The 18,718-nt window shown below is 43.3% G+C and overlaps 1 protein-coding gene and 1 long non-coding RNA gene across 8 annotated transcripts in view; one reads left to right on the top strand and one right to left on the bottom strand.

Annotated features, from left to right (window-relative positions):
- The first annotated feature begins 2,332 nt into the window (after positions 1-2,332).
- wnk1b (WNK lysine deficient protein kinase 1b) overlaps positions 2,333-18,718 on the top strand; it is a 40,699-nt gene continuing 24,313 nt past the window's right edge. For all 7 annotated transcript variants that reach the window (XM_061268316.1, XM_061268317.1, XM_061268319.1 and 4 more), the window contains exons 1-2: positions 2,333-2,830; positions 4,991-6,306. In XM_061268316.1, coding sequence (XP_061124300.1) covers positions 5,464-6,306 — 843 coding nt within the window. In that variant the 5' untranslated portion in view covers positions 2,333-2,830; positions 4,991-5,463. The remainder of the gene's footprint in view (positions 2,831-4,990; positions 6,307-18,718) is intronic.
- Positions 7,686-10,071, bottom strand: LOC133145159 (uncharacterized). Its single transcript, XR_009710839.1, has 2 exons — positions 9,930-10,071; positions 7,686-8,791 (listed from the first exon to the last, which is right to left on the bottom strand). It is a non-coding gene; the product is annotated as an uncharacterized LOC133145159 (long non-coding RNA).

Genomic DNA, 18,718 nt, shown 5'->3' on the forward strand with positions numbered 1-18,718 from the left:
CCGCAAAGATCAAGAAGACATAAACTGGAGCTTTTGTGTTACCACTATTTTGCAAGACACTTAACAAGCCTATAAAGGAGGACGATAATCTCTGAGGTGAATGCAGATTCTCCCATTATCATCCACCCTGCTGAGGAATTCCCAACGCACAATTACACTTCACAAACAAACCACAACATCATATTCAAACTTCTCCCAAGTCCTGTGGGGGGGAAGAACCGGTTTATTTTAATGGCCTCCAAATTGGGCAGTTACCAGGGGGATTGAGAACATATGTTGTTGAGGAGTAGAATGGGATTTCTCAAGTGTGGGAAGAGATTGAATAAGACATTTTGATAGAGAAATTAAGATTGGGCTCGGTAGTGACACCCTCTGGTGGAAGGATATACAGCAGGCGTATTTGATTGTGAGCTGGAAGAACATTTTTGTCTGATTATGATAAGAAAAAATGTGGTTTTGAATTTTCACTGCACAATGAGTCGTAGTTATATTTGGGCCCGTTTTATGTAGCGAAACAATTGAAAACACACAGCAGGAAACGTCTACGCTGTTGAACTGTAAAAATAACACAACTTGTATTTTATGGGGGGGCTTAAACAGTAATTCAAATTTAACAACTTTAAAATATGAGGTACTGCTATTTATGGAAACAATGTTAGTTAGCAAGCAAGTTGCTGAGTTGTTTTTACTCGTCATTAAGTTGGCGTTGATAATACACTAAAATCCAATTTTCATCAAAATTTCAAATGATTATTTCAATTGCCCAATGTATTTTTTTCGTTAAAGATTGTTGCCTTGACATTTTTAGTTCGCCCAGCTTTTTTTTTACAGTGTAACTACCACCATGAGTGACAAATATTATTAAACTGAGAAGCAAAAATAAAAATACTAAAAAAAAAAAAGATTTTTAAAAAAATTACAGAAAAATGCAAATATTGATTGGATGTGGCTAGATAAAAGATAAGAAAAGCAGAGTTCCCCAAAAAATCAGACAGAGTCTAATAAAATTCGCAAATACGATTAGTCGATTAATCGACTCGTAGACTTTATCATTGCTCGAGGTCGACTGACAATTGCTAAATTGCTAATCACATGTTTCGCTCATGAAAAAGAGGAATCAGACAGTGGAAGAAGTGATGAGAAAGTACTCAAAGCAAGAGTGAAAGTAGCTCGATTTGGTCGAAGTTTATGACCTGTCGCAACCTGTCGGGCCCGATTACCGGCAACCTCAATGACTCGGGGTCACGCCTCCTCCACCCGGCGCGCACTGATAGCCTCGGGACTGATTGAGCTTTTTGTCAGGTGACATGCAAAATAAGCGGTTTTGCCGTAACATCTGACATCGACCTGTCAATCAGCGTTGTGGCCTTCGAGCTCGAACTTTGACATTCCGGTTTACTATCATCTGCAGTTAAAAAGAGTATGTCTTATCTTATGTAGATTCCTGTTTTGCTTGTTAGTGTGTTAAAAGTGCTCCACTTTGATCAACCTTTCAAATACTAGATGGCCAAGTGATAACCAAACACAAGCTTTTGTGTTCATTATTGAAATTAGAACATTTCAAAAGGGATTGTTCGAATTCCATCCTTTTAAGTTGTGGAAGAATTTGCTTCTCTTTCTCTGGTTGAAAACAATCCCTCAAGAAACTGCTGCATGTCGTATAATCCACATCTTGTCAGAGCGATGAAAGAGAATAGAATAAATCATGGATACTGACAAAGTACGTAATTCAAAGTGAGGGGCTGTTCAATGACGGAAGCGGTGAGTGTACTCGGTGGAATGCTGAGGACTTGTCACTTTAAGATTCACCTTCAATTGACCTTCGGTGTAAATGCAAATGTAAATTCATGCCCTTCTCCTTTTGAAATGACATCACCTGACATCTTTAATATTATACAAATTTTGCCTAATGAACGACAAGCAAATTTATTCATGAATAAATCATAACTGTAGGTATTTACAATCGTCTATAAAAATCATTTGACTGCTCCTCTTCCTCTCAAAACTGACAAAAACAATGCATGTACGTTTAACTATAATCAAAACGTGTTGCATGCAATTATTGTGAAACGCCAGTAAAAAACAAAATGTTTCCGGTAAGATCTCACAAAATAAAATGAAACTTGTCGAATGTGTGTGAAATCTTACATCGTGATGAATATATGAATTAGCTAGCTTGTGTGTTTTTACACGTAGTAGCAGTGTGTGAATGAAATAGCTTCTTGCTGTACAGAGTGAGCGGTAACCGTCTACACAAGTGACCAATTTGGTGTTTTAATTTGAAAGTCACTCGCGCTCATTTCCGTCGATATGCCGGGGTAATGTCGTCGGGCTTAACAGTGGTTGGCTTGTCGAGTCATCGCAGTTGAGCAGCTCAGAACATTACGAGACTCCGGCCCGGAGATATCAAACAGGGAACTCAACAGGATTTTATTCACTTAACACAGCACTCAATGGTCAAGTTGTGGCTGCATATTAAGAAATAGCTAGCGACTTTTGATAGAGACCAGACAGAGAGAAAGTACCAGAGCCTCCGCGACACCAGCGGGCGAACTTGGCTTCTCTCCCCCGGTGGGAGGTGTCTGTCTGGCGGCTTGCAGCTGCGTGCGCGTACCGCTAAATGCGCCGCTTCTCTGAGCTCTCATCACTCGACAAGGAGATTCGAAGTTATGGCGAATAGGCTTTGTATTCGTCTCTCTGGGGTTTTCGTCAGGGCTTAATGTCGTGACCACCGACCGCTGTGTGCGCCGGTTTTGCAGCGGACCCCCCAGAAGGAGAAGAGGACGGAGGTTCTTCTTCACGTTTGTGGCTGCAAAAACTGATGTAACAGGTAAAAGACCATCTCGTACATTCAATTATGAGATGCACGAAACTGAATTTTCTTCCCATGCTGCAGGATATTTATAAAGCCAATCAAATTAATTGCTAGATTCCCATCAGGACATGCCATCTGATTACCTTATGTTTCATCTCATGCTGATAAAGTGAGAGTTTGGAAAAAGTTCCTATAAATAGATGAAATATTCCAAATTGAATAAAATCGCAATTTCCTCCTTTTTATTAGATTTTTTTTTAATAGCACAAATCCTAATTGTTTTCTTCCTTCCTGTTAATAATAGAGTTCATGTCATTTTGACCTCACTTGAAAGTTCCCATAGACAGCAACAACAAAAAAAGTACAGTTATGACTTTTGCATAAAATACTCATCTGTGATTGGTCAACGCAGTTAACCACTGCGATATAAAACGGAACTTTTCTTGACTTCTCGCCCGTGTCACTCATAGCTGTTAGGAAATTGGAGCACACCTCGTGGCTCATTTCCTATGACAGTTGCGTGTCATCCTCCCATATAGAGTGATTACTTCAATCATTTGACCCAGCCCAACATCTAATCCAAAATTCTGCTTACAGTCGACATATATTCGAGAGAATGTGGCACGCATTAGCTTCGCATAACAGAAAAATGCCTTTTGGCCACAGATGAGATAAACAGCTGTGCGGCGGCGTCCTCGTCATTACTTGACATCACCGATTGTCTCACGCATGACTGAAGCTGTTGGCACCTGGACGGCAGGCTGGAACATGGCTGTGACTTTCTCCAAAACCTGCAGGGCATGCATCTGCCTCTGCAAGCAGTAGCTGAAGGGTCCATTATATGTATTAAAAGGGGGTGGGGTGTCCATCATACAGTTAATAGCAGCGGTTTATAAAGTGGTTACAGCACTTGTTTATATTCCTCCAAAAGGTTGTGAGGTTGAGTTTTTTTTTAAGTGAGTTTGTGCCGAGATGACAATTTGACAACACTCAAGTCTTTGTGTAAAAAAAAAAAAAAAGTGGTTGCTTATCTATTTGCAGATCTAATAAAATTAATTTATTGGGGAAGACAAGTTAGTTTGTAAATTGAAAATAAAGTCTAGATGAAATGAAATCGTTTTGAATGATGGGAAAATGGCAATGTTGAACAGAGTGCCACCTAGAGGAATAAAAAAATATAACTGGTTCATGAAGCAATTTTGAAGCTCCATTTTCCCATCACTATAGGTTTATGGGGGTTTCTTTTTGCTATTGTGACACCTCAAAACAGAAACAAGACTCAATGACTTCTTTTGCATTTTGTTCGCCATTCATACCATAAACTCCTTTTAGCAATTACCTTCTACTAACCTCCGCAACACATACTGTTTAATCAGACCCTCCTTGACCGACTTCTATGTTACCATTTCAAATCCTCAGATTCCTTTCCTTAGTTCTTGAACTATCAGTTTCAAATGTAAAAATGTATCCAAAAAAGTTTTCCTTTTGCGCACTAAGCAAATTTACTAACCTGATAAACATAGTTCACGTGGTTTCCAGACTCAGGCGACCTCTTCCCAAAGCTCCTAACTGGCCGGCAAGCAGACTAACCTTGAGGTTAGCCAGGCTGCGGTTACTTTCGGATAAATCGGGAGCGCCGAGCAATTAAAGGCTCGTGCTTGTACATCGCGTATTAAAACTGACACATAGAGCAATTCAGTGGAGTTTTTATGCGCCAGCGATCAGGGCCGAGTTGACACAAGCTGACATTTTTTTGGAAGTTCTGGCTTGTCTTACACTTTCCGTTGTAATACATCACGTTAGCTAAATTATACAGTCCTACTATTTACGGCGACTCGAAATGTGAAAAATGTTTTTCTCACTGTCTTGGCGTTCCCTGGACGAATCCTCAAAGAGTCACGGACATTGTTGCCACTTCTTAACAAACATTTCCTCCTGTTTCATTGTTCCACTTCTCTGCTGCATCCATCTTCTCCTTCTGCTATGTTTACTTACCGCCGTTGCAGCCAGGGGACAACTCGGTCATCTTATTGATCAATGACACGGAACCCGTCGTAGCAGACGGACGACACGGAAACAAAGAGTCACATGTTTGTTGGTATTCTTGTCGGAGGCTGGGAAATTGTTCCAGACTAATCCAAACAATATCTCAATGCTTATTTCTTCTACTTGCAGTGACGAGGACAGATTCGGACAACGCCGGGTCAGCTTAGGCCAGGCTCGGCCTTGCTAATCAGCAATCAAATCCAGAGGCCAAGTCCCCCTGGACCTGGATCTTGGATTCCCAACATCTTTTTCTCTTGAGAACTTCATTTGCCTGTCCATGTCTTGGTGGATCCTCACTGGATGTTGGCAGCAGGATGGATTTGGGTGTTGATCCCACAGGCATCACCTCCTTGCAGTGCTTGCAACCCCCTTCCTTTAATTGCCCGTTGACCCCCCTGGTCTTCAAAGGAAAGCCCCCCGTCATCTTTCGGGGCTTCCTTGAGCCATCACAAGGGACTTCCAGGTTGTCTTTTTGAACCAGGTCACAACACAATGTTATTTGGAGGATGTTCCATTGCTGTTCCTGCTTAGTTGACTTTTTTATTGGAGGTTGAGGTGTTTGAAACCAAAACAAAGTTCCTCCTGTCAAACCGAGGGGAAGAATGTCCGAAAGCAACAACAAAGCGGTGACGTTCGTCGCCCCGGCCCCGCCATCGCCGTCGCTTCCGAACCCCCGCAAGAACGTGAACGGATCGGCCAGTTCGGACACCCATGTGGTGGAGAAGCTGGAGGGGCATCTGGAGGGCCACCCGGAAGTCCAACGGCGGCAGCGGCGGCACACCATGGAGCGAGACTCCAAAACGGCCGAGCACCGGTTCTTCCGTCGGAGTGTCATTTGCGACTCCAACGCAACCGCCTTAGACCTGCCCAGTAAGGGGGCCGCCATCCTCATGTCGCCGACCTTGTTTGCTCCTCAGCCCTCGAAGCCTGGACCCACAGAGATAGATGCCGGGGCGCCTCTCCAGGAACCGTCTCAAGAAGGCGCCACCCCTCAGTCTGCGTTAGGGCTTAGCAGAGGATCTGGAGAGGCTCCAATCCAAAATGTTAACAAGGACAGCGTAGCACATGCTAGTCCTAATAGTAGCGGTATCGAACAGAGTACAGAACGGGTTAAAGACCCCAGCTCGACAGCATCGGATGTCAATAACAAAACGGGAGACAAACGCGACGGCGCCACGCAGGAAGTCGCAAAAGACACAAAGGTCAGCAGTCCTTCCGAGGAGAAGGAGCGGGAAACCGAGCTAGCTAAAGCGCGCGCCGAGCAACGGGAGGCCGAGAAGCGGGTGCAGGAGGATATCGAGGAGGCGGAGACCAAAGCGGTCGGGACGTCGCCGGACGGACGCTTCCTGAAATTCGACATCGAGATCGGAAGAGGCTCCTTCAAGACGGTGTACAAGGGACTCGATACGGAGACGACGGTGGAAGTGGCGTGGTGCGAGCTGCAGGTATGACCTCATTCTTATTACGTCTTTTCTTAGCTTTTAGAAAGAAATTTGTTTTCCACCATCTTGTGAGCGTTTGATGACTGACTGGCAGGCTTATTTAGCGTTAAGAGCAGTGCGAAACAGGACGTGGTGGCACATGAGCCGCCACAGGATGCTCTTGCCGCATTGTTGCCTACTGATGCAACATGGAAGATGTGTCATTGGTTCAAGCGCTGCCAAAGAACTAAACGTTCAACCGCAATTAAAAACACTTTGCAATACGGCGTCAGATGATTTGAAACGGATGAATGTGGAGTCATGGCTAAGGAAATGAACTGAAACTTTGTTGTGGTGCTGAAAGTTCACCCAAGATCAGGTGAGAACCCCCCCCCATCCTTCCATTCATTGTATCATAAGATGCTGCTCGCGGCTCCTGCAGTCCCAGCAGCTAAAATCAGCTTTGCCTGATGCGGCTCCGTCATCGCGCGCCTTGGAAACGCCGCTTTGTTTATCAGGAAACAAACATTGGGTCCCTGGTCGCGCGCCTCATGTGCCGCCGCCGCACCGGGTAGGAGGTTATCAACTCGATTTAAAGATTCCTCAATTGTATCCAGTATATCCTGGATTAGCGCCGCGAAAATGCTCCATTTAAAGATGATCTATGGCGGGTTATGTAAGAGTGCAAGGCCACCCCCCCCCACCCCACCCCTGCGGAGATGCCTGCAGAGGCAAGTCGGTCCCTACAGATTCTCGCTACAATCCGCGATGCTCAGCAACTGTTGACATGTGGCCGGAGTAAAGTTACAGACGTGTCGACACACATGTATGTTCACGCAGGGCAAGTGGAGATGTGTGGGAGTTCCTTGACTACATTTGGATAAGGGTCGAAACATGTATTTAGATAAGATTGAATAATACTTTTTATTAATGTTTTTTTACCCCAAATCTTTTCATACATTATTATTATCACATTTTGGGGCTAACACTTTTATCTAATATTTATTAATTTACCTTATATTTATTAATATATCTTTTATTTTGCGTAACTTTTTTGTTGCAATGTTTTTTCCCTCAAATATATTTTCATGGTCTAATATTTTTTGCTTTGTTTTACTATTCTTAATTTTTTTAAACTTTACTTTTTTTTCTCTCATTTTCTATTCTGTTCTTCTCTTTCCCTTTTTACTGTTTCTGTCAAATATTTTAGTCATTTATTTTGGAATATTTTTTGATAATTAGGTTGAACAACTGCACCTTGAATTTTTAGCAAATCAATACGGAACGCCATGATAGTATTGATAACCTTTATCGTGTTACTCACTTCAAATCGTGAATGTGCTCAATTATGGTGACAGCGTGCTATTCTGGCCGCCGGAGTAATCCATAGATGGCTGGAGATGTCAAGTCAAGTCAAGTCAAGTTTATTTGTATAGCCCCAAATCACAAGCAGTCTCAAAGGGCTTCACATAGACAGAAATTGACAATTATTCTCAAAGCATCCCCTGATCTTAAGCTCCCAAAAGGGCAAGGTAAAACTTAAAAACCCCTAGCAGGGGAAAATGAGAAACCTTGAGAAGGGACCACAGATGGAAGGATCCCCCTTTCAGGATCACCAGGTTGAAATGGATGCAGAGAGGGCACAAATGATACAACATGAAAATCAATTAAATAAAAAGTGGATGTCCATGTCACAGCAGAGGGCTGCCGAAGGAGCCCTCAATTGTCCTGGCAGTGCTCTTCGAGGAGGTTGAGCTGCAGTTCCCCTTTCCTGAATTGGCCCACGAGAATCCAGATAGCCGCTGTCAGCATGGGTGCCACCTAACCAACTGGAGATGGAGCGGGATAGTTTGCATAATCCTACGTGAGGAAGATTGCCCAACAGATAGGTGGAGCGCTGAAAGACCCCACTATCTTATCTTCATGCAGGATAAAAAAGGGAAGCAGCATTTGTATGCAAATACAAAAAGGCAAAGGAATTTAGTTGGTAGATAAAAAGCAGGCCCGACGAGGGGGCGGGGGGGCGTCTGTGCTAGCGGTGGGCCCAGTGGTGTCACTGGCTCCAATTTAATAATAAAAAAAAAAAACTGGGTAGAGTAAAGGTTTGTTTGGAGGGAGGGACGTTTGAGGGAGAATGGTAAGGAGGAAGGGTGAAAACAAAGGAAGTAATGGGGGAAGAGAAGAAACTGAAGACCAAAAGGCTGAGTGGGGGGGGACCCATGTCTGCATATGTGTGACCTTTAGGCACTCGGAGACCTTGAAAGTTGGCGGATTAGTCCCCCTCCTCCTCTGCCACACACAGAGAGACTACTATTACTTCCACAGTTTGGGGGATACAGAAAGGGGGGGGGGGGGTTTACGAGTCTCTTTGCCGCTGCAATAACGGTCACTCAATCACTGCCGTGAAGTCATCTTTTAGAGAAAAGTTGTTTTTTGACTCTTTGGAAGGTTCGCCGCTTCAGAGTGCCCCGTTGTCAGCCTCGAGTGTGCGCACGACACACCAAGAAAGCTGGAAGAGTGAGTCAAAATTATTTTTAAGTCCGACTGCAAGCGTGCATGTCGGCTTTAGAGCGCCTCTTTGCGTGCAGCTAGAATTTAAATTTTTTTTTTTTCTTTTTAAATTTTTGAAGCCTTGCTTCTCCCGTCATTTTCTTAATCACTCAAATTTGGGAGGGTTGTCAAAAGTCTTATTGACTTATTTTTACTTAACATATTTTTTTCCTAATAAAACTCATACATACATAATGAAAGAAGGATCACGTATGAAGGCTGGAAGTAGCTTTTGGCGCTTTGGAGACGTTAGTCAAGATTTAATAATGTCATGTCCTCTATTCACACACAATGGATTCTCTGTTGGGCTCGTACAAGCTAGTATCTGTATCATGTTGATCACTTTTAACCCCCCCCCCCCCTTTGAAAAATAACTCATAAAATTCATGCAATTGGCATAAAAAGCAGCCAGCCTGTCTGCAATCTATAACGTCTGGAGAGATGAACTATAGAGCGCATAAAGGAGCGTAATTGTGGCGTCGTACATCTCGGTGAAAGATAAATATGAGCGGGCTCCTTGGGGGGGGTGGGGGTGCTCAGGCTGAAGGTTTGGATTTCCTTGACAAAACAGCAAGAGGGTTTGATTGATTGACGTAGACGTCTTATAACATAAAGCACCTATACACTTGAACTTTTCAAGTAGATTTAAATGCTGGCTCTAAATCATCTAGTTTTATTTGAATGATTTGGAATCAGTGCAAAAAAAATGTAATTCTGTATTTTATATGTTAGAAATTGTTCAGTATTGGATTGAACTTGATAATTATAGCCCGATTGAAAACAATAGCTTGACCGGGTGGACAATGGCAGGATGGAAAATGACAGGATGGACAGTTAAGGGCAACATTGAGACGTTAGCAAAGTGATTCAGTTAGCAAATAGATTTTGAATTCCTCCTTTTTATTTTGTCTAATCTATGACTAACTATGAGAGCGTGTGAGGGGGGGCGTCTATTTGAGGGATTACGGTAAAAGCGGCGCAATGATGAGTTTTTCAGGTTAACACTCAGCATCCCTTAATAGCTCCTTAAACCACGTTCCAACAGATTGATCACCTCCGCATAAAAACACAGACGGCAACATGTGTTACTGTGATACCTGCTGGATTTACGAGCGGCGTTCCGCAGCCAACCGCGCCGATATGCGAGACCTCGCCAAAAAAAGGAAAAAAAGAAAAGAATCAGCCAGTTGTTATTCTTGCCTCAAAGAACGAAAGCATTCCTTAAGCATTAATTGGCCGTCCAGATACAACTTTCGGGTCGGAATGATTCGGTCATTTCTTCTCACACTGGAGATAAGTTTGGGTTTCCGGCGTTTCGCCATCACCTTCTGTGACTTTCTATCGCAACCGGCAGTGAGTAACAAAAGGAAGGCACTGCAGCTGATGCTTCCTCATATGCAAACCAGCTTCTGTGTTCTTCCTGTCGTGCGCCGTGGCGAGGTCAGGCCATTCCGCCTTGAAGAATGTGTCGATTCCAGTCGTCAAGTTGAGAGATAAAAATGCATTCGCGCGCTCGAGTTAGCCAACTTGGCTAATGGGTTTTAGAATGTTGATCATTTGAAATGAGGTTGTGTTGCCGAGTTCCCGGATAGGAAACGTGTGCTTATGGTTGACGTGGGCCATGGTGTTTGTGTTTTACGAGGTGAAACCAGGGCAGCGAATGCATCAGGCAGATGTTAGATGGCTTGTACAGTGAAACATGATGACAAGGCTCAAGCTCCCTCCCTCCCTGCGTAAGCTTTGCTCTCTCCAATCAGATTTGTCATTTAGTTCTGCTCATCTCATTATTTCCCTTTTACTCATCTGCTTGTCGCGCCATTTTAATCCGCCGTGCACCCCCAACGTCTTCCTTTGACAAATCTGAATGGTTCAAAAAAAAAAAAAAACCGAGCATCTTCCAACCAGCAAAAATGTAGCTGTAGTTTTCCACGACGCAACAACGAGGCGCTCTAAATCAGCCGCTCTGGCGGATTACATTTTTTTGGGGTGTGGACGATTTCTTCACCGCGTAAAAAGATGGCTGCATCTGTAATCGAGCTGTGCCAGTCTAAAAATAAACTGCCGAATCGGCGTAAAATGACACGAGTAGGTGCACATCCGAGGCTGCTTGCTTCGAGTGTTTCTATTTTCTCTTTGCCACTTTTGTCCCATTCTTGTGTGTTTGAGGAATTTGGGTTGTCCCTCCCAGATTCCCCACATTCCTCTGATAAGATGTCATTGAAGAGCTAGGGGGCGGGGTCACATACTATTGTGTCCACCTCATTATTTTGCGGGCATCGGCGCTTGAGGGAAATGAATGTAAATCAATTTGGACTTTGACTCACTTGCGCCCCCTTAGAGGAACAACTGTGCATCGCGGTCGACAGCTGCCATTGTTAGCGTCAGCCTTCGCTATTTATAACGGGACAGCAGAGTAAATTACAGGAGTTTATTAGGTGGACCGAAAATAGATCAAATATTGTGTTGCGCATCGGCTCATTGTGTCGCCAGCCTCCGCTTTGTTTCTGAGACAGCTTCCTCGCGTCTGTCCTAAAAATAGCATCACAGCGGTGGAATGGCATCTGCTGAGATGTTACCGAAGCCGACGGGTTAAAGTTAAGCGCAGACAATGACACCGACCGATATGTAGCACTTAAAAAAATTGCAAATTTATGAATCTGAGTAAAACCACTCACTCTGTGAAATGGGAAGTTCCCGGGACAGATTAGTAGGAGTCAATCCCTCAGAAAGCGTGACGTAATCGGCAGTGCGCGAGGTCACGAGGGGGGCGACGCGTGCGCGACGCCCGGTGTCGTTTTCGAACTTGAACGACGGGAGGCGACAGGGTGGAAAGTCCCGTCTGTTTTCAGCACAGTTGCGTGATTTGCAGCCTCGATCGTCACAATCAACCTCATCAGTCGGCTTTTCTTTGGATTTCATGCGCCCCGTGTCCGATAACGGGCCTTACCGCTTTGGCGGTGGATTTATCAGAGAAATTAGCGTTCCTCGATGATAAGACGGGAAGTGGCAACAGAGCTTATCTCACAATAAACCGGTTCCAATCTCGATTGTAAATATTAGAAAAGGTCATTCATTTCTGCTCAACGCAACATTTGGGTCATACGTGTAGCTTGACGGCTAATACCGTTTTTTTCCATGTATAATGCGCCCCCATGTATAATACGCACCCTAAAAATGGCATGTCGATGCTGGAAAAAAGCCTGTACCCATGTATAATAACGACCCAAATTTTGACTCCTACTTAAGTCCGTCAACGTAAAATTATTTCAGAAAAAAGATCATCTTTGGGAACAACCGGATGTTATTCTGCCGGTCAGTATCACTGCGCATGCGCTAGCAAACTCGATACCGAAGAAATGTTTCGGATTTGTGTAGCAGCAAACAAGCAGATGATCGAGCAAGCGACTGATACGAGAGCATTGTGTTCGTATGGAGTGTGTTTGAAGTGAACAGCAGAGAAGAAAGCGCATCTGTAATGGCAGCCTCCGTATGATATCCGGATTAAAAAAATATATATATATATATATTTTTTTGTCCCCATGTATTATGCGCACCCCAGATTTTAGGACAATAAATTAGTTAAATTTTGCGCATTATACATGGAAAAAAACGGTAAGCTAGTTCTGTTGGAACGAATCTTTGACGTCTATTGTCGTCAACGGCAGCGAACGAGTTAAAAGTCCACTTTTTGGAAATTGACCTCTTGTTGTCGACATGTTTTTCCATTCTTAATTCTGACCTAAAATGTCAATCCAAATAATCCTGCAGCCATTTTTTTTTTTTTTTGCTCTTTCAGTACAACCAGCATTATAACAAAACAGTGTTGACCAAAAGGCTCGCTTGTGTTTATTTACCACTCTTCATCTTTTTTGTGCACGAAGGCACGCGGGCAGCAATCGCCACGTCTGTTCATTCCGTCGCCGGGTGATGAACGGCTCAACCCTGTCGCCCTGTCGTTGACCCGGGGGGGGGTTAAGGCAGCGCCAAATGTGCAGGGACTAAAACAGCGGGAGGAGCGAGTGCGGAAATAAAATAGACATTAAAGTCAGACATGAATCGTGTCTGTGGCTTTTCATGAGCATTTGCGTGCTTATTTGAAAGCCTGCTTTCATTCCAACCGCATGAATATTTGATCGGAAATACTTCCCATGCTGAGTTTGCACGTGCAGATTCCAGATAGTAAAATTACACAGTCAAGCACATTGGTTGTGTATTTATTAAAAAAAAAAAAAAAAGACATGCGAAATAGAATCTATTTTGGAATTAGTTCACCATTTGCATCTGGTTTAAAAAAAACAAATGACATGAGCGAGATGCAATGGAGGTGGAGCTTAGACGAGGAGGCGCACGCTTAATGGCAGCGTGAGGAACTAATGGACTTTAGATCCCCTGTGGTCTGAAGCTTGGCCCATTCAACAACCTGAGCACTTTAGGAACTGTCTAACCCACCCCCCCCCCCTCCTCTTTTTGTGCTCCATTTCCAGATGCTGTCCAACACCCTTGGGGGGGAATGTTGCACAAGACAGCTCACATATTCTTCCATTGTAGTTTGGCACAGCAATTTCTGCTTGTTTCATTTTATATAAAAGTCCCTATATACACACAGGCGGCGCTAGGATTTTTTTTCTTTGGGGGGGCCACGGGGCCAAGGATATCATGGATCCAAAAACATTTTTTTTGTAATTACGTCACTGTACGTTGCATAGAAGAGCGACAATTTACATATCGTGAGCAAAAGTATTGGGTCGTTGTAGCTAGAGGAAGTCCAACTCCTTTTATTTCGCCCACATATCCAAAGTAATTCTTGAGCAAAAGTCTTTGTCGAGTACCTGACATGTAAGCACACTTTAGAAATAACGCTTTTGCAATTTGTGTCATACAACACCGCCATTTTGTAAGCCGGGCCGGCTATTAGCCTGTCAGCACATCACGCAAATACAGAAGATAATTTAATAAACGTCGTCAGTCACAACGGGTCCTCGTGGCGTGATGAAATCTCTCGTAACAAACTGGACCGACCCGAGTCGAAAGCTATGCGATGTATTTATCGTTGTGGATTTTTGGCAGCTGTCTTGTTTTTTATTGGGGGGGGGTTCCAAGAAATAGCTGGCAGAAGTGTGGGGTATTATTAAGGTGGCATGTCCTCAACAAAGAGCGGCGAGCCAAGAGCAGCTCAGAACTGCTGACATTTCTTTACAGGATTGAAGCTTAAATGTGAGAAGTTTTTTTTTTTTTCTTTTTCTGGAAATCCAGCTTGCTCTGCTGTAGTGGGCAATGTCCTTAATTAGCCCAAACATTAGCCGCGTTTCAGCTCACTAGCTTGGATCGGATGAAAGGGATGATTAAAAAGAAAAAAAAGGAGGTCGTGCTTGAGAACTACCATAAATCGCCATGAATGTGAATATTGAGCGAAGAGGGAAAAGCGGAATTTGGTTTGGGGCCTTAAGTGACTGCTAGCTTTGTGGCTAACGCTAGCATATCTTATGCGCTTATAAAGAAATTTAGCTAATTTCAATAACAAAAATAAGTCACTTAAAAGAAATTATTTTGCATAAGCCTAACAGCATTTTTACGACTGCAACATCATGGCCCTGTTTGCTAAAGTGATTTTGTTTACTAGCAACCGTATGTGCTAGCAATGGTTAGCAACACTTGATGGGATTTTTTTTTGTCTCTGTTGTTATTCTGCTCGCAGCTCTCTTTGCTCTTCTGAGGTTCATTCTTTTCTTTGTACGTCTAAAAATAGCCATCTCGTGGGCTGAAGGTGTAAGCGGCAGCAAGAGTGTCACATGATTCACATTTTTGGGTTTGAATTTAGATTTCTGACATATGCGTTTACAAATCAGGTGATCTGGGGACCCTTCTGTAAAATGTAAGTTATTTTGAAATGTCTGATTTTGCGTCCAAATTTTTGGGGAGTCCAGTGACTGACAAGGTCATCCAAGGTCAAATCATAGAGTATGCCACTCTATTTTGGCATAGCAATTCCTGTGCTACATCATTTCCACGTTTGATATCACGTAATACGTCCGAGAAAAAGCACGAGCGATTGTGTGAGTTATTTTGCTCAAACAAAAGAAGGGCTCAAAGTGAAATTCCAAACATAAGTGTTTATACTCACTGATGCTGCCGTGTGTGTGTGTTGGCACGATCCCGCGTGTAGACAGGTGCGCCCCTGATCCTTATTTTCTTCCCTCGCAGGCAATTTTGCACCTGAATAAATCCGACTTAGCTGTCAATAGTCGACGTGCACCATTAGCAACGACTATACTCACACATTATTATTATTATTCCCTATTTTTACGTCAGGCTGGATGAGGAGATAATAATAAAGCTGCTTCAGTCTTCCTTCCCTGACATAATCGCCCATTCTTCATTGTAAGGATATTTTAAGCGGCTATTCATACAAAACGCTATTGTTCGCTTCTTCTCCTTCTGTCCTTGCGCAAAAGAGAAACCTGTGGGCCGCTCCCGTGGTTCCAATGCCCACATGGCGCTCGACTATTGTGCCCGTCTTTGTAAAGCTAGGTGTACTTTGGGCTTAATTAGAGCTTGTCTCTTTTGAGGTGATAGTTATTGTAATTATCCACCGAAAGTCTGCTAACTATTAAATCAAAGTCAGGCAGCTGAAAAAGCAAAAAGGCTTGAATCACTTTTTTATTTTTCAAAGATTCCAGTCAAGTTGTTTACTCCCTAAAAGAAAAGAATACATTTTTGTTACCCCTTAGGATTTTTGCATAACAACCATTTTGCGCAACAAAGGCTCTGTTTGCTTTTCTTTATTTTGAGGTGACGTAAGTTTGACACTGACTCATTGTGACATTGACATCTTTGTCTCTCCGTCGCAGCAACCCGACCCACTCTGTGTGCGTCTCTGTGGGTTATTGCATCACTCCACCGTACATGTTTTGCTCCTCTTAACGCTGGAAGTTGTAGCCTCACGAGTTGTGCGATTAATTAAAATTCAATTAGTTACGATCATTACATTCCACAATTACCAAATTGGCATAATCGAAGAATAAAAACGATAGTTAATATATATTCGTATCCAATGGATAATGTTTGTTGATACATGTAAGCTATTCTTTAATTTATACAGTAATTTTGCATTGTTATAAAAAATTGTTTGGTCCATTAAGGATCTTGCATAATTATTGTTTTTCAAATAAATTTGTCTTAATATTTATTTATATTTTTACATTATATTCTTAAAAAAAATGGTTTTGAATAAAAAAATAAACAATCGTTTGACTAATCGTGATTTCAATTATCGGCGAAAAAAATCCCGATCCATATTTTTTTTTTTCAAATAAATTTGTCTTAATACTTATTTATATTTTATTATATTATATATTTTTTGGTTTTGTACCATAAAATAATCATTTGACTAATTGTGATTTCAATTATCGGGAAAAAAAAAATCACAATTCATATTTATTTTCCATAATCGAGCAGCGCTATGTGGAACATCCCGCGTGTCATCTGAGCAGGAAAGACGACCCAGGGCATGTTTTGCCCATTTCCTCACCCCGCAATTTCACATCCGTCCGTCCGCCTTTGCGTGGTTTTCAACACCATTTGCTGCAACCGCCCTAACGTCATAGCGTTTGCTCAAAGAGCCATTCATCGGGATCACGTTAACCTATAATCAACCCGTAGAGTCATCAAAAAGAGAGTGACTTCACTTTGCAGCGCTCAGCCGTATCAGTAGCTCGTATCTGTTTAACGTCTCGGCTTTCGCCTGAATCGGTTCCTCTCCTTGCTAATCAGTCGCTGCAACCCCCCCCTCACCTCCCTCCCTCTGCAAGGGAGGAAACGGGCATGCGGATATCAATGAGAGACAAGGTCAAGGTGATATAGTATCGTCGTGGAAAGTAGCTTACGTAATAATGGTTTGTTGTGAACGTTACACAAAAACTGGAAGCCTTGGTGGAGGTCAGCACAGTTCCTCAATTTTATTTTATGACACTTCCCATTCCAATAAAACGCTGTCATCCTCTTCCACTTATCCCCACTCGATCCGTAAACATGGCCGCCGATAATAAACGTGACTAAAAGGTGAGCTCTGCTATTATTATCGTTCGAGCTGAAGAAAGCGAAACTCGAGACGCGCTAAAGTTCAACTTGGGCGTCAAAAGCGCAGGGCCCACCGTGTTTAACGGCGTGCAAAAGGATCCTCCTGCCAGATTATGTAATGGTTTTATCTGGAACGGTCCGCTCGCTTATTTTCTCCTAACCCTCGTGTTAGATCATCCGATTGAAGTTACACGCCGAGGGGTTCAAGGTCACACAGGATGTCAAATATTTCTTGTTTATGAAGGTCTTGTTGTCGGATCTACTCGAGCGGCCCTGGCATTTCTGGCCCTCGCCGTTTTTGGAAACGCCGACTGGAGACGAGCGCTGAAGGGATCATGTGCAGCCGCGCGGCTCGCTGCTTTATGACGTGCGAACACGGCGGCCGGGCCATCTCGCGCTATACTTAGACGGCAAACTTTTTCCACCCTGTGTCCTACAAAGGTCCATCAAGGCAAGCTTGGGGGAGTTTAGTGTGGGAAAAAAATGTCCGCTGTTGCACAAATTATTATTATGTTCAGTTATAAATTGAGTTTGAATCATAACTTACTTACATTTGACTTTATTTGGCTTTAACGGGTCCAGTGAGTGACATGGGTGTCGGGACCGTTTTGGTGATCCGATTATTTGGGAAATTCAATTAATCGTTTCAGCACTATAGTGTAAATTGGTTCGATTGAATAGCGTGTTTAATGACAGATTAAAAATGATCACTAAATTCAACCCTGTTTCTAGACATGGTGACTTAACTACCCGTTTCCTTTAGATGATTTAATTAAATGGCTGCTTCCTGCATGTGGAACAAAGGAGCTCCTTGTTGGTTGCTAATATTTTTTTTTTTTTTTAAGTCCAGAATTAGCACTTTGTTTGGATATTTAAGCAGTTTACCAGTTAAAGATTATTGCTCCTTGGATTGGGATAATGCTGCACCTAATGCCAACAATTTCTGGATTACAACACATTTTGGGGTTGCTGCCATATTTTTTTTCATCCTTGTTTGTATTCTACAGCCAAGCGAAGGCCAAGGAAACAATGGCCGCAATGGCACCTATTGTTGAGGACATAAGCGTGGTTATTGAAACTGAACCCATCCTGACATATTGTTACTGCTTATTTTTGGCCCTCATTTAATTTTTTGGGGGGGTCACATTTTAAGGAAGAGGAGGTGCCACACGAAACGCAATGAAGCTCGCAAACACTTCTCGCCTGGCCACATTTTCAACAGGCGAGACTCCTTATTCGGCCGCAACTAGGTCAGATTTCAACTCTGCGAGTCGGACACATGGCCCTGGTTACTGCAATATGTAGAGTGGTGACTGAAGGGAAACCAAAAACCACCTAAGTCGGAGGAAGGAATGATAGAGGGGGGTGCGGGGGGGCATTGCAGGAGAGTGGAAAGAGAAACACAAAGGGGAAGAGATGAAGCAAACACATTTGGAATATAGCAGCAGGCCGCCAACAAGTCAACTCAAATCGCCATGTTTGCCTTCGGGCTTTAGCACCCACACCGAAAATGTTTTTGAAGGTCCTCACTGTGCATATTATGAGAGCCCAGTCTAAGCCCCGCCCCGCCCCTTCACACTTACTGGAAGTCATTCATCCCCCCTTTCAATCACTCTTATTCACAACAGATGCTCCCCCCCCCTCCTTGACACACTAGTGGGGGGCCTAAACCATAACAGCTCGAAATTCGGGTCGGAACGCATGCAGGTCGAGGAGGGAAAATCAAATTGGGTCGCATTTTAGCTGAGCAGATTTGGATGTTGGACACGAGTTGCATCATTGCCGCTCAATGAGTTGTTTTGCGGTGAGT

The sequence above is a fragment of the Syngnathus typhle genome, linkage group LG21 (assembly GCF_033458585.1).
Source record: "Syngnathus typhle isolate RoL2023-S1 ecotype Sweden linkage group LG21, RoL_Styp_1.0, whole genome shotgun sequence".
NCBI classification, from domain to species: Eukaryota; Metazoa; Chordata; class Actinopteri; order Syngnathiformes; family Syngnathidae; genus Syngnathus; species Syngnathus typhle.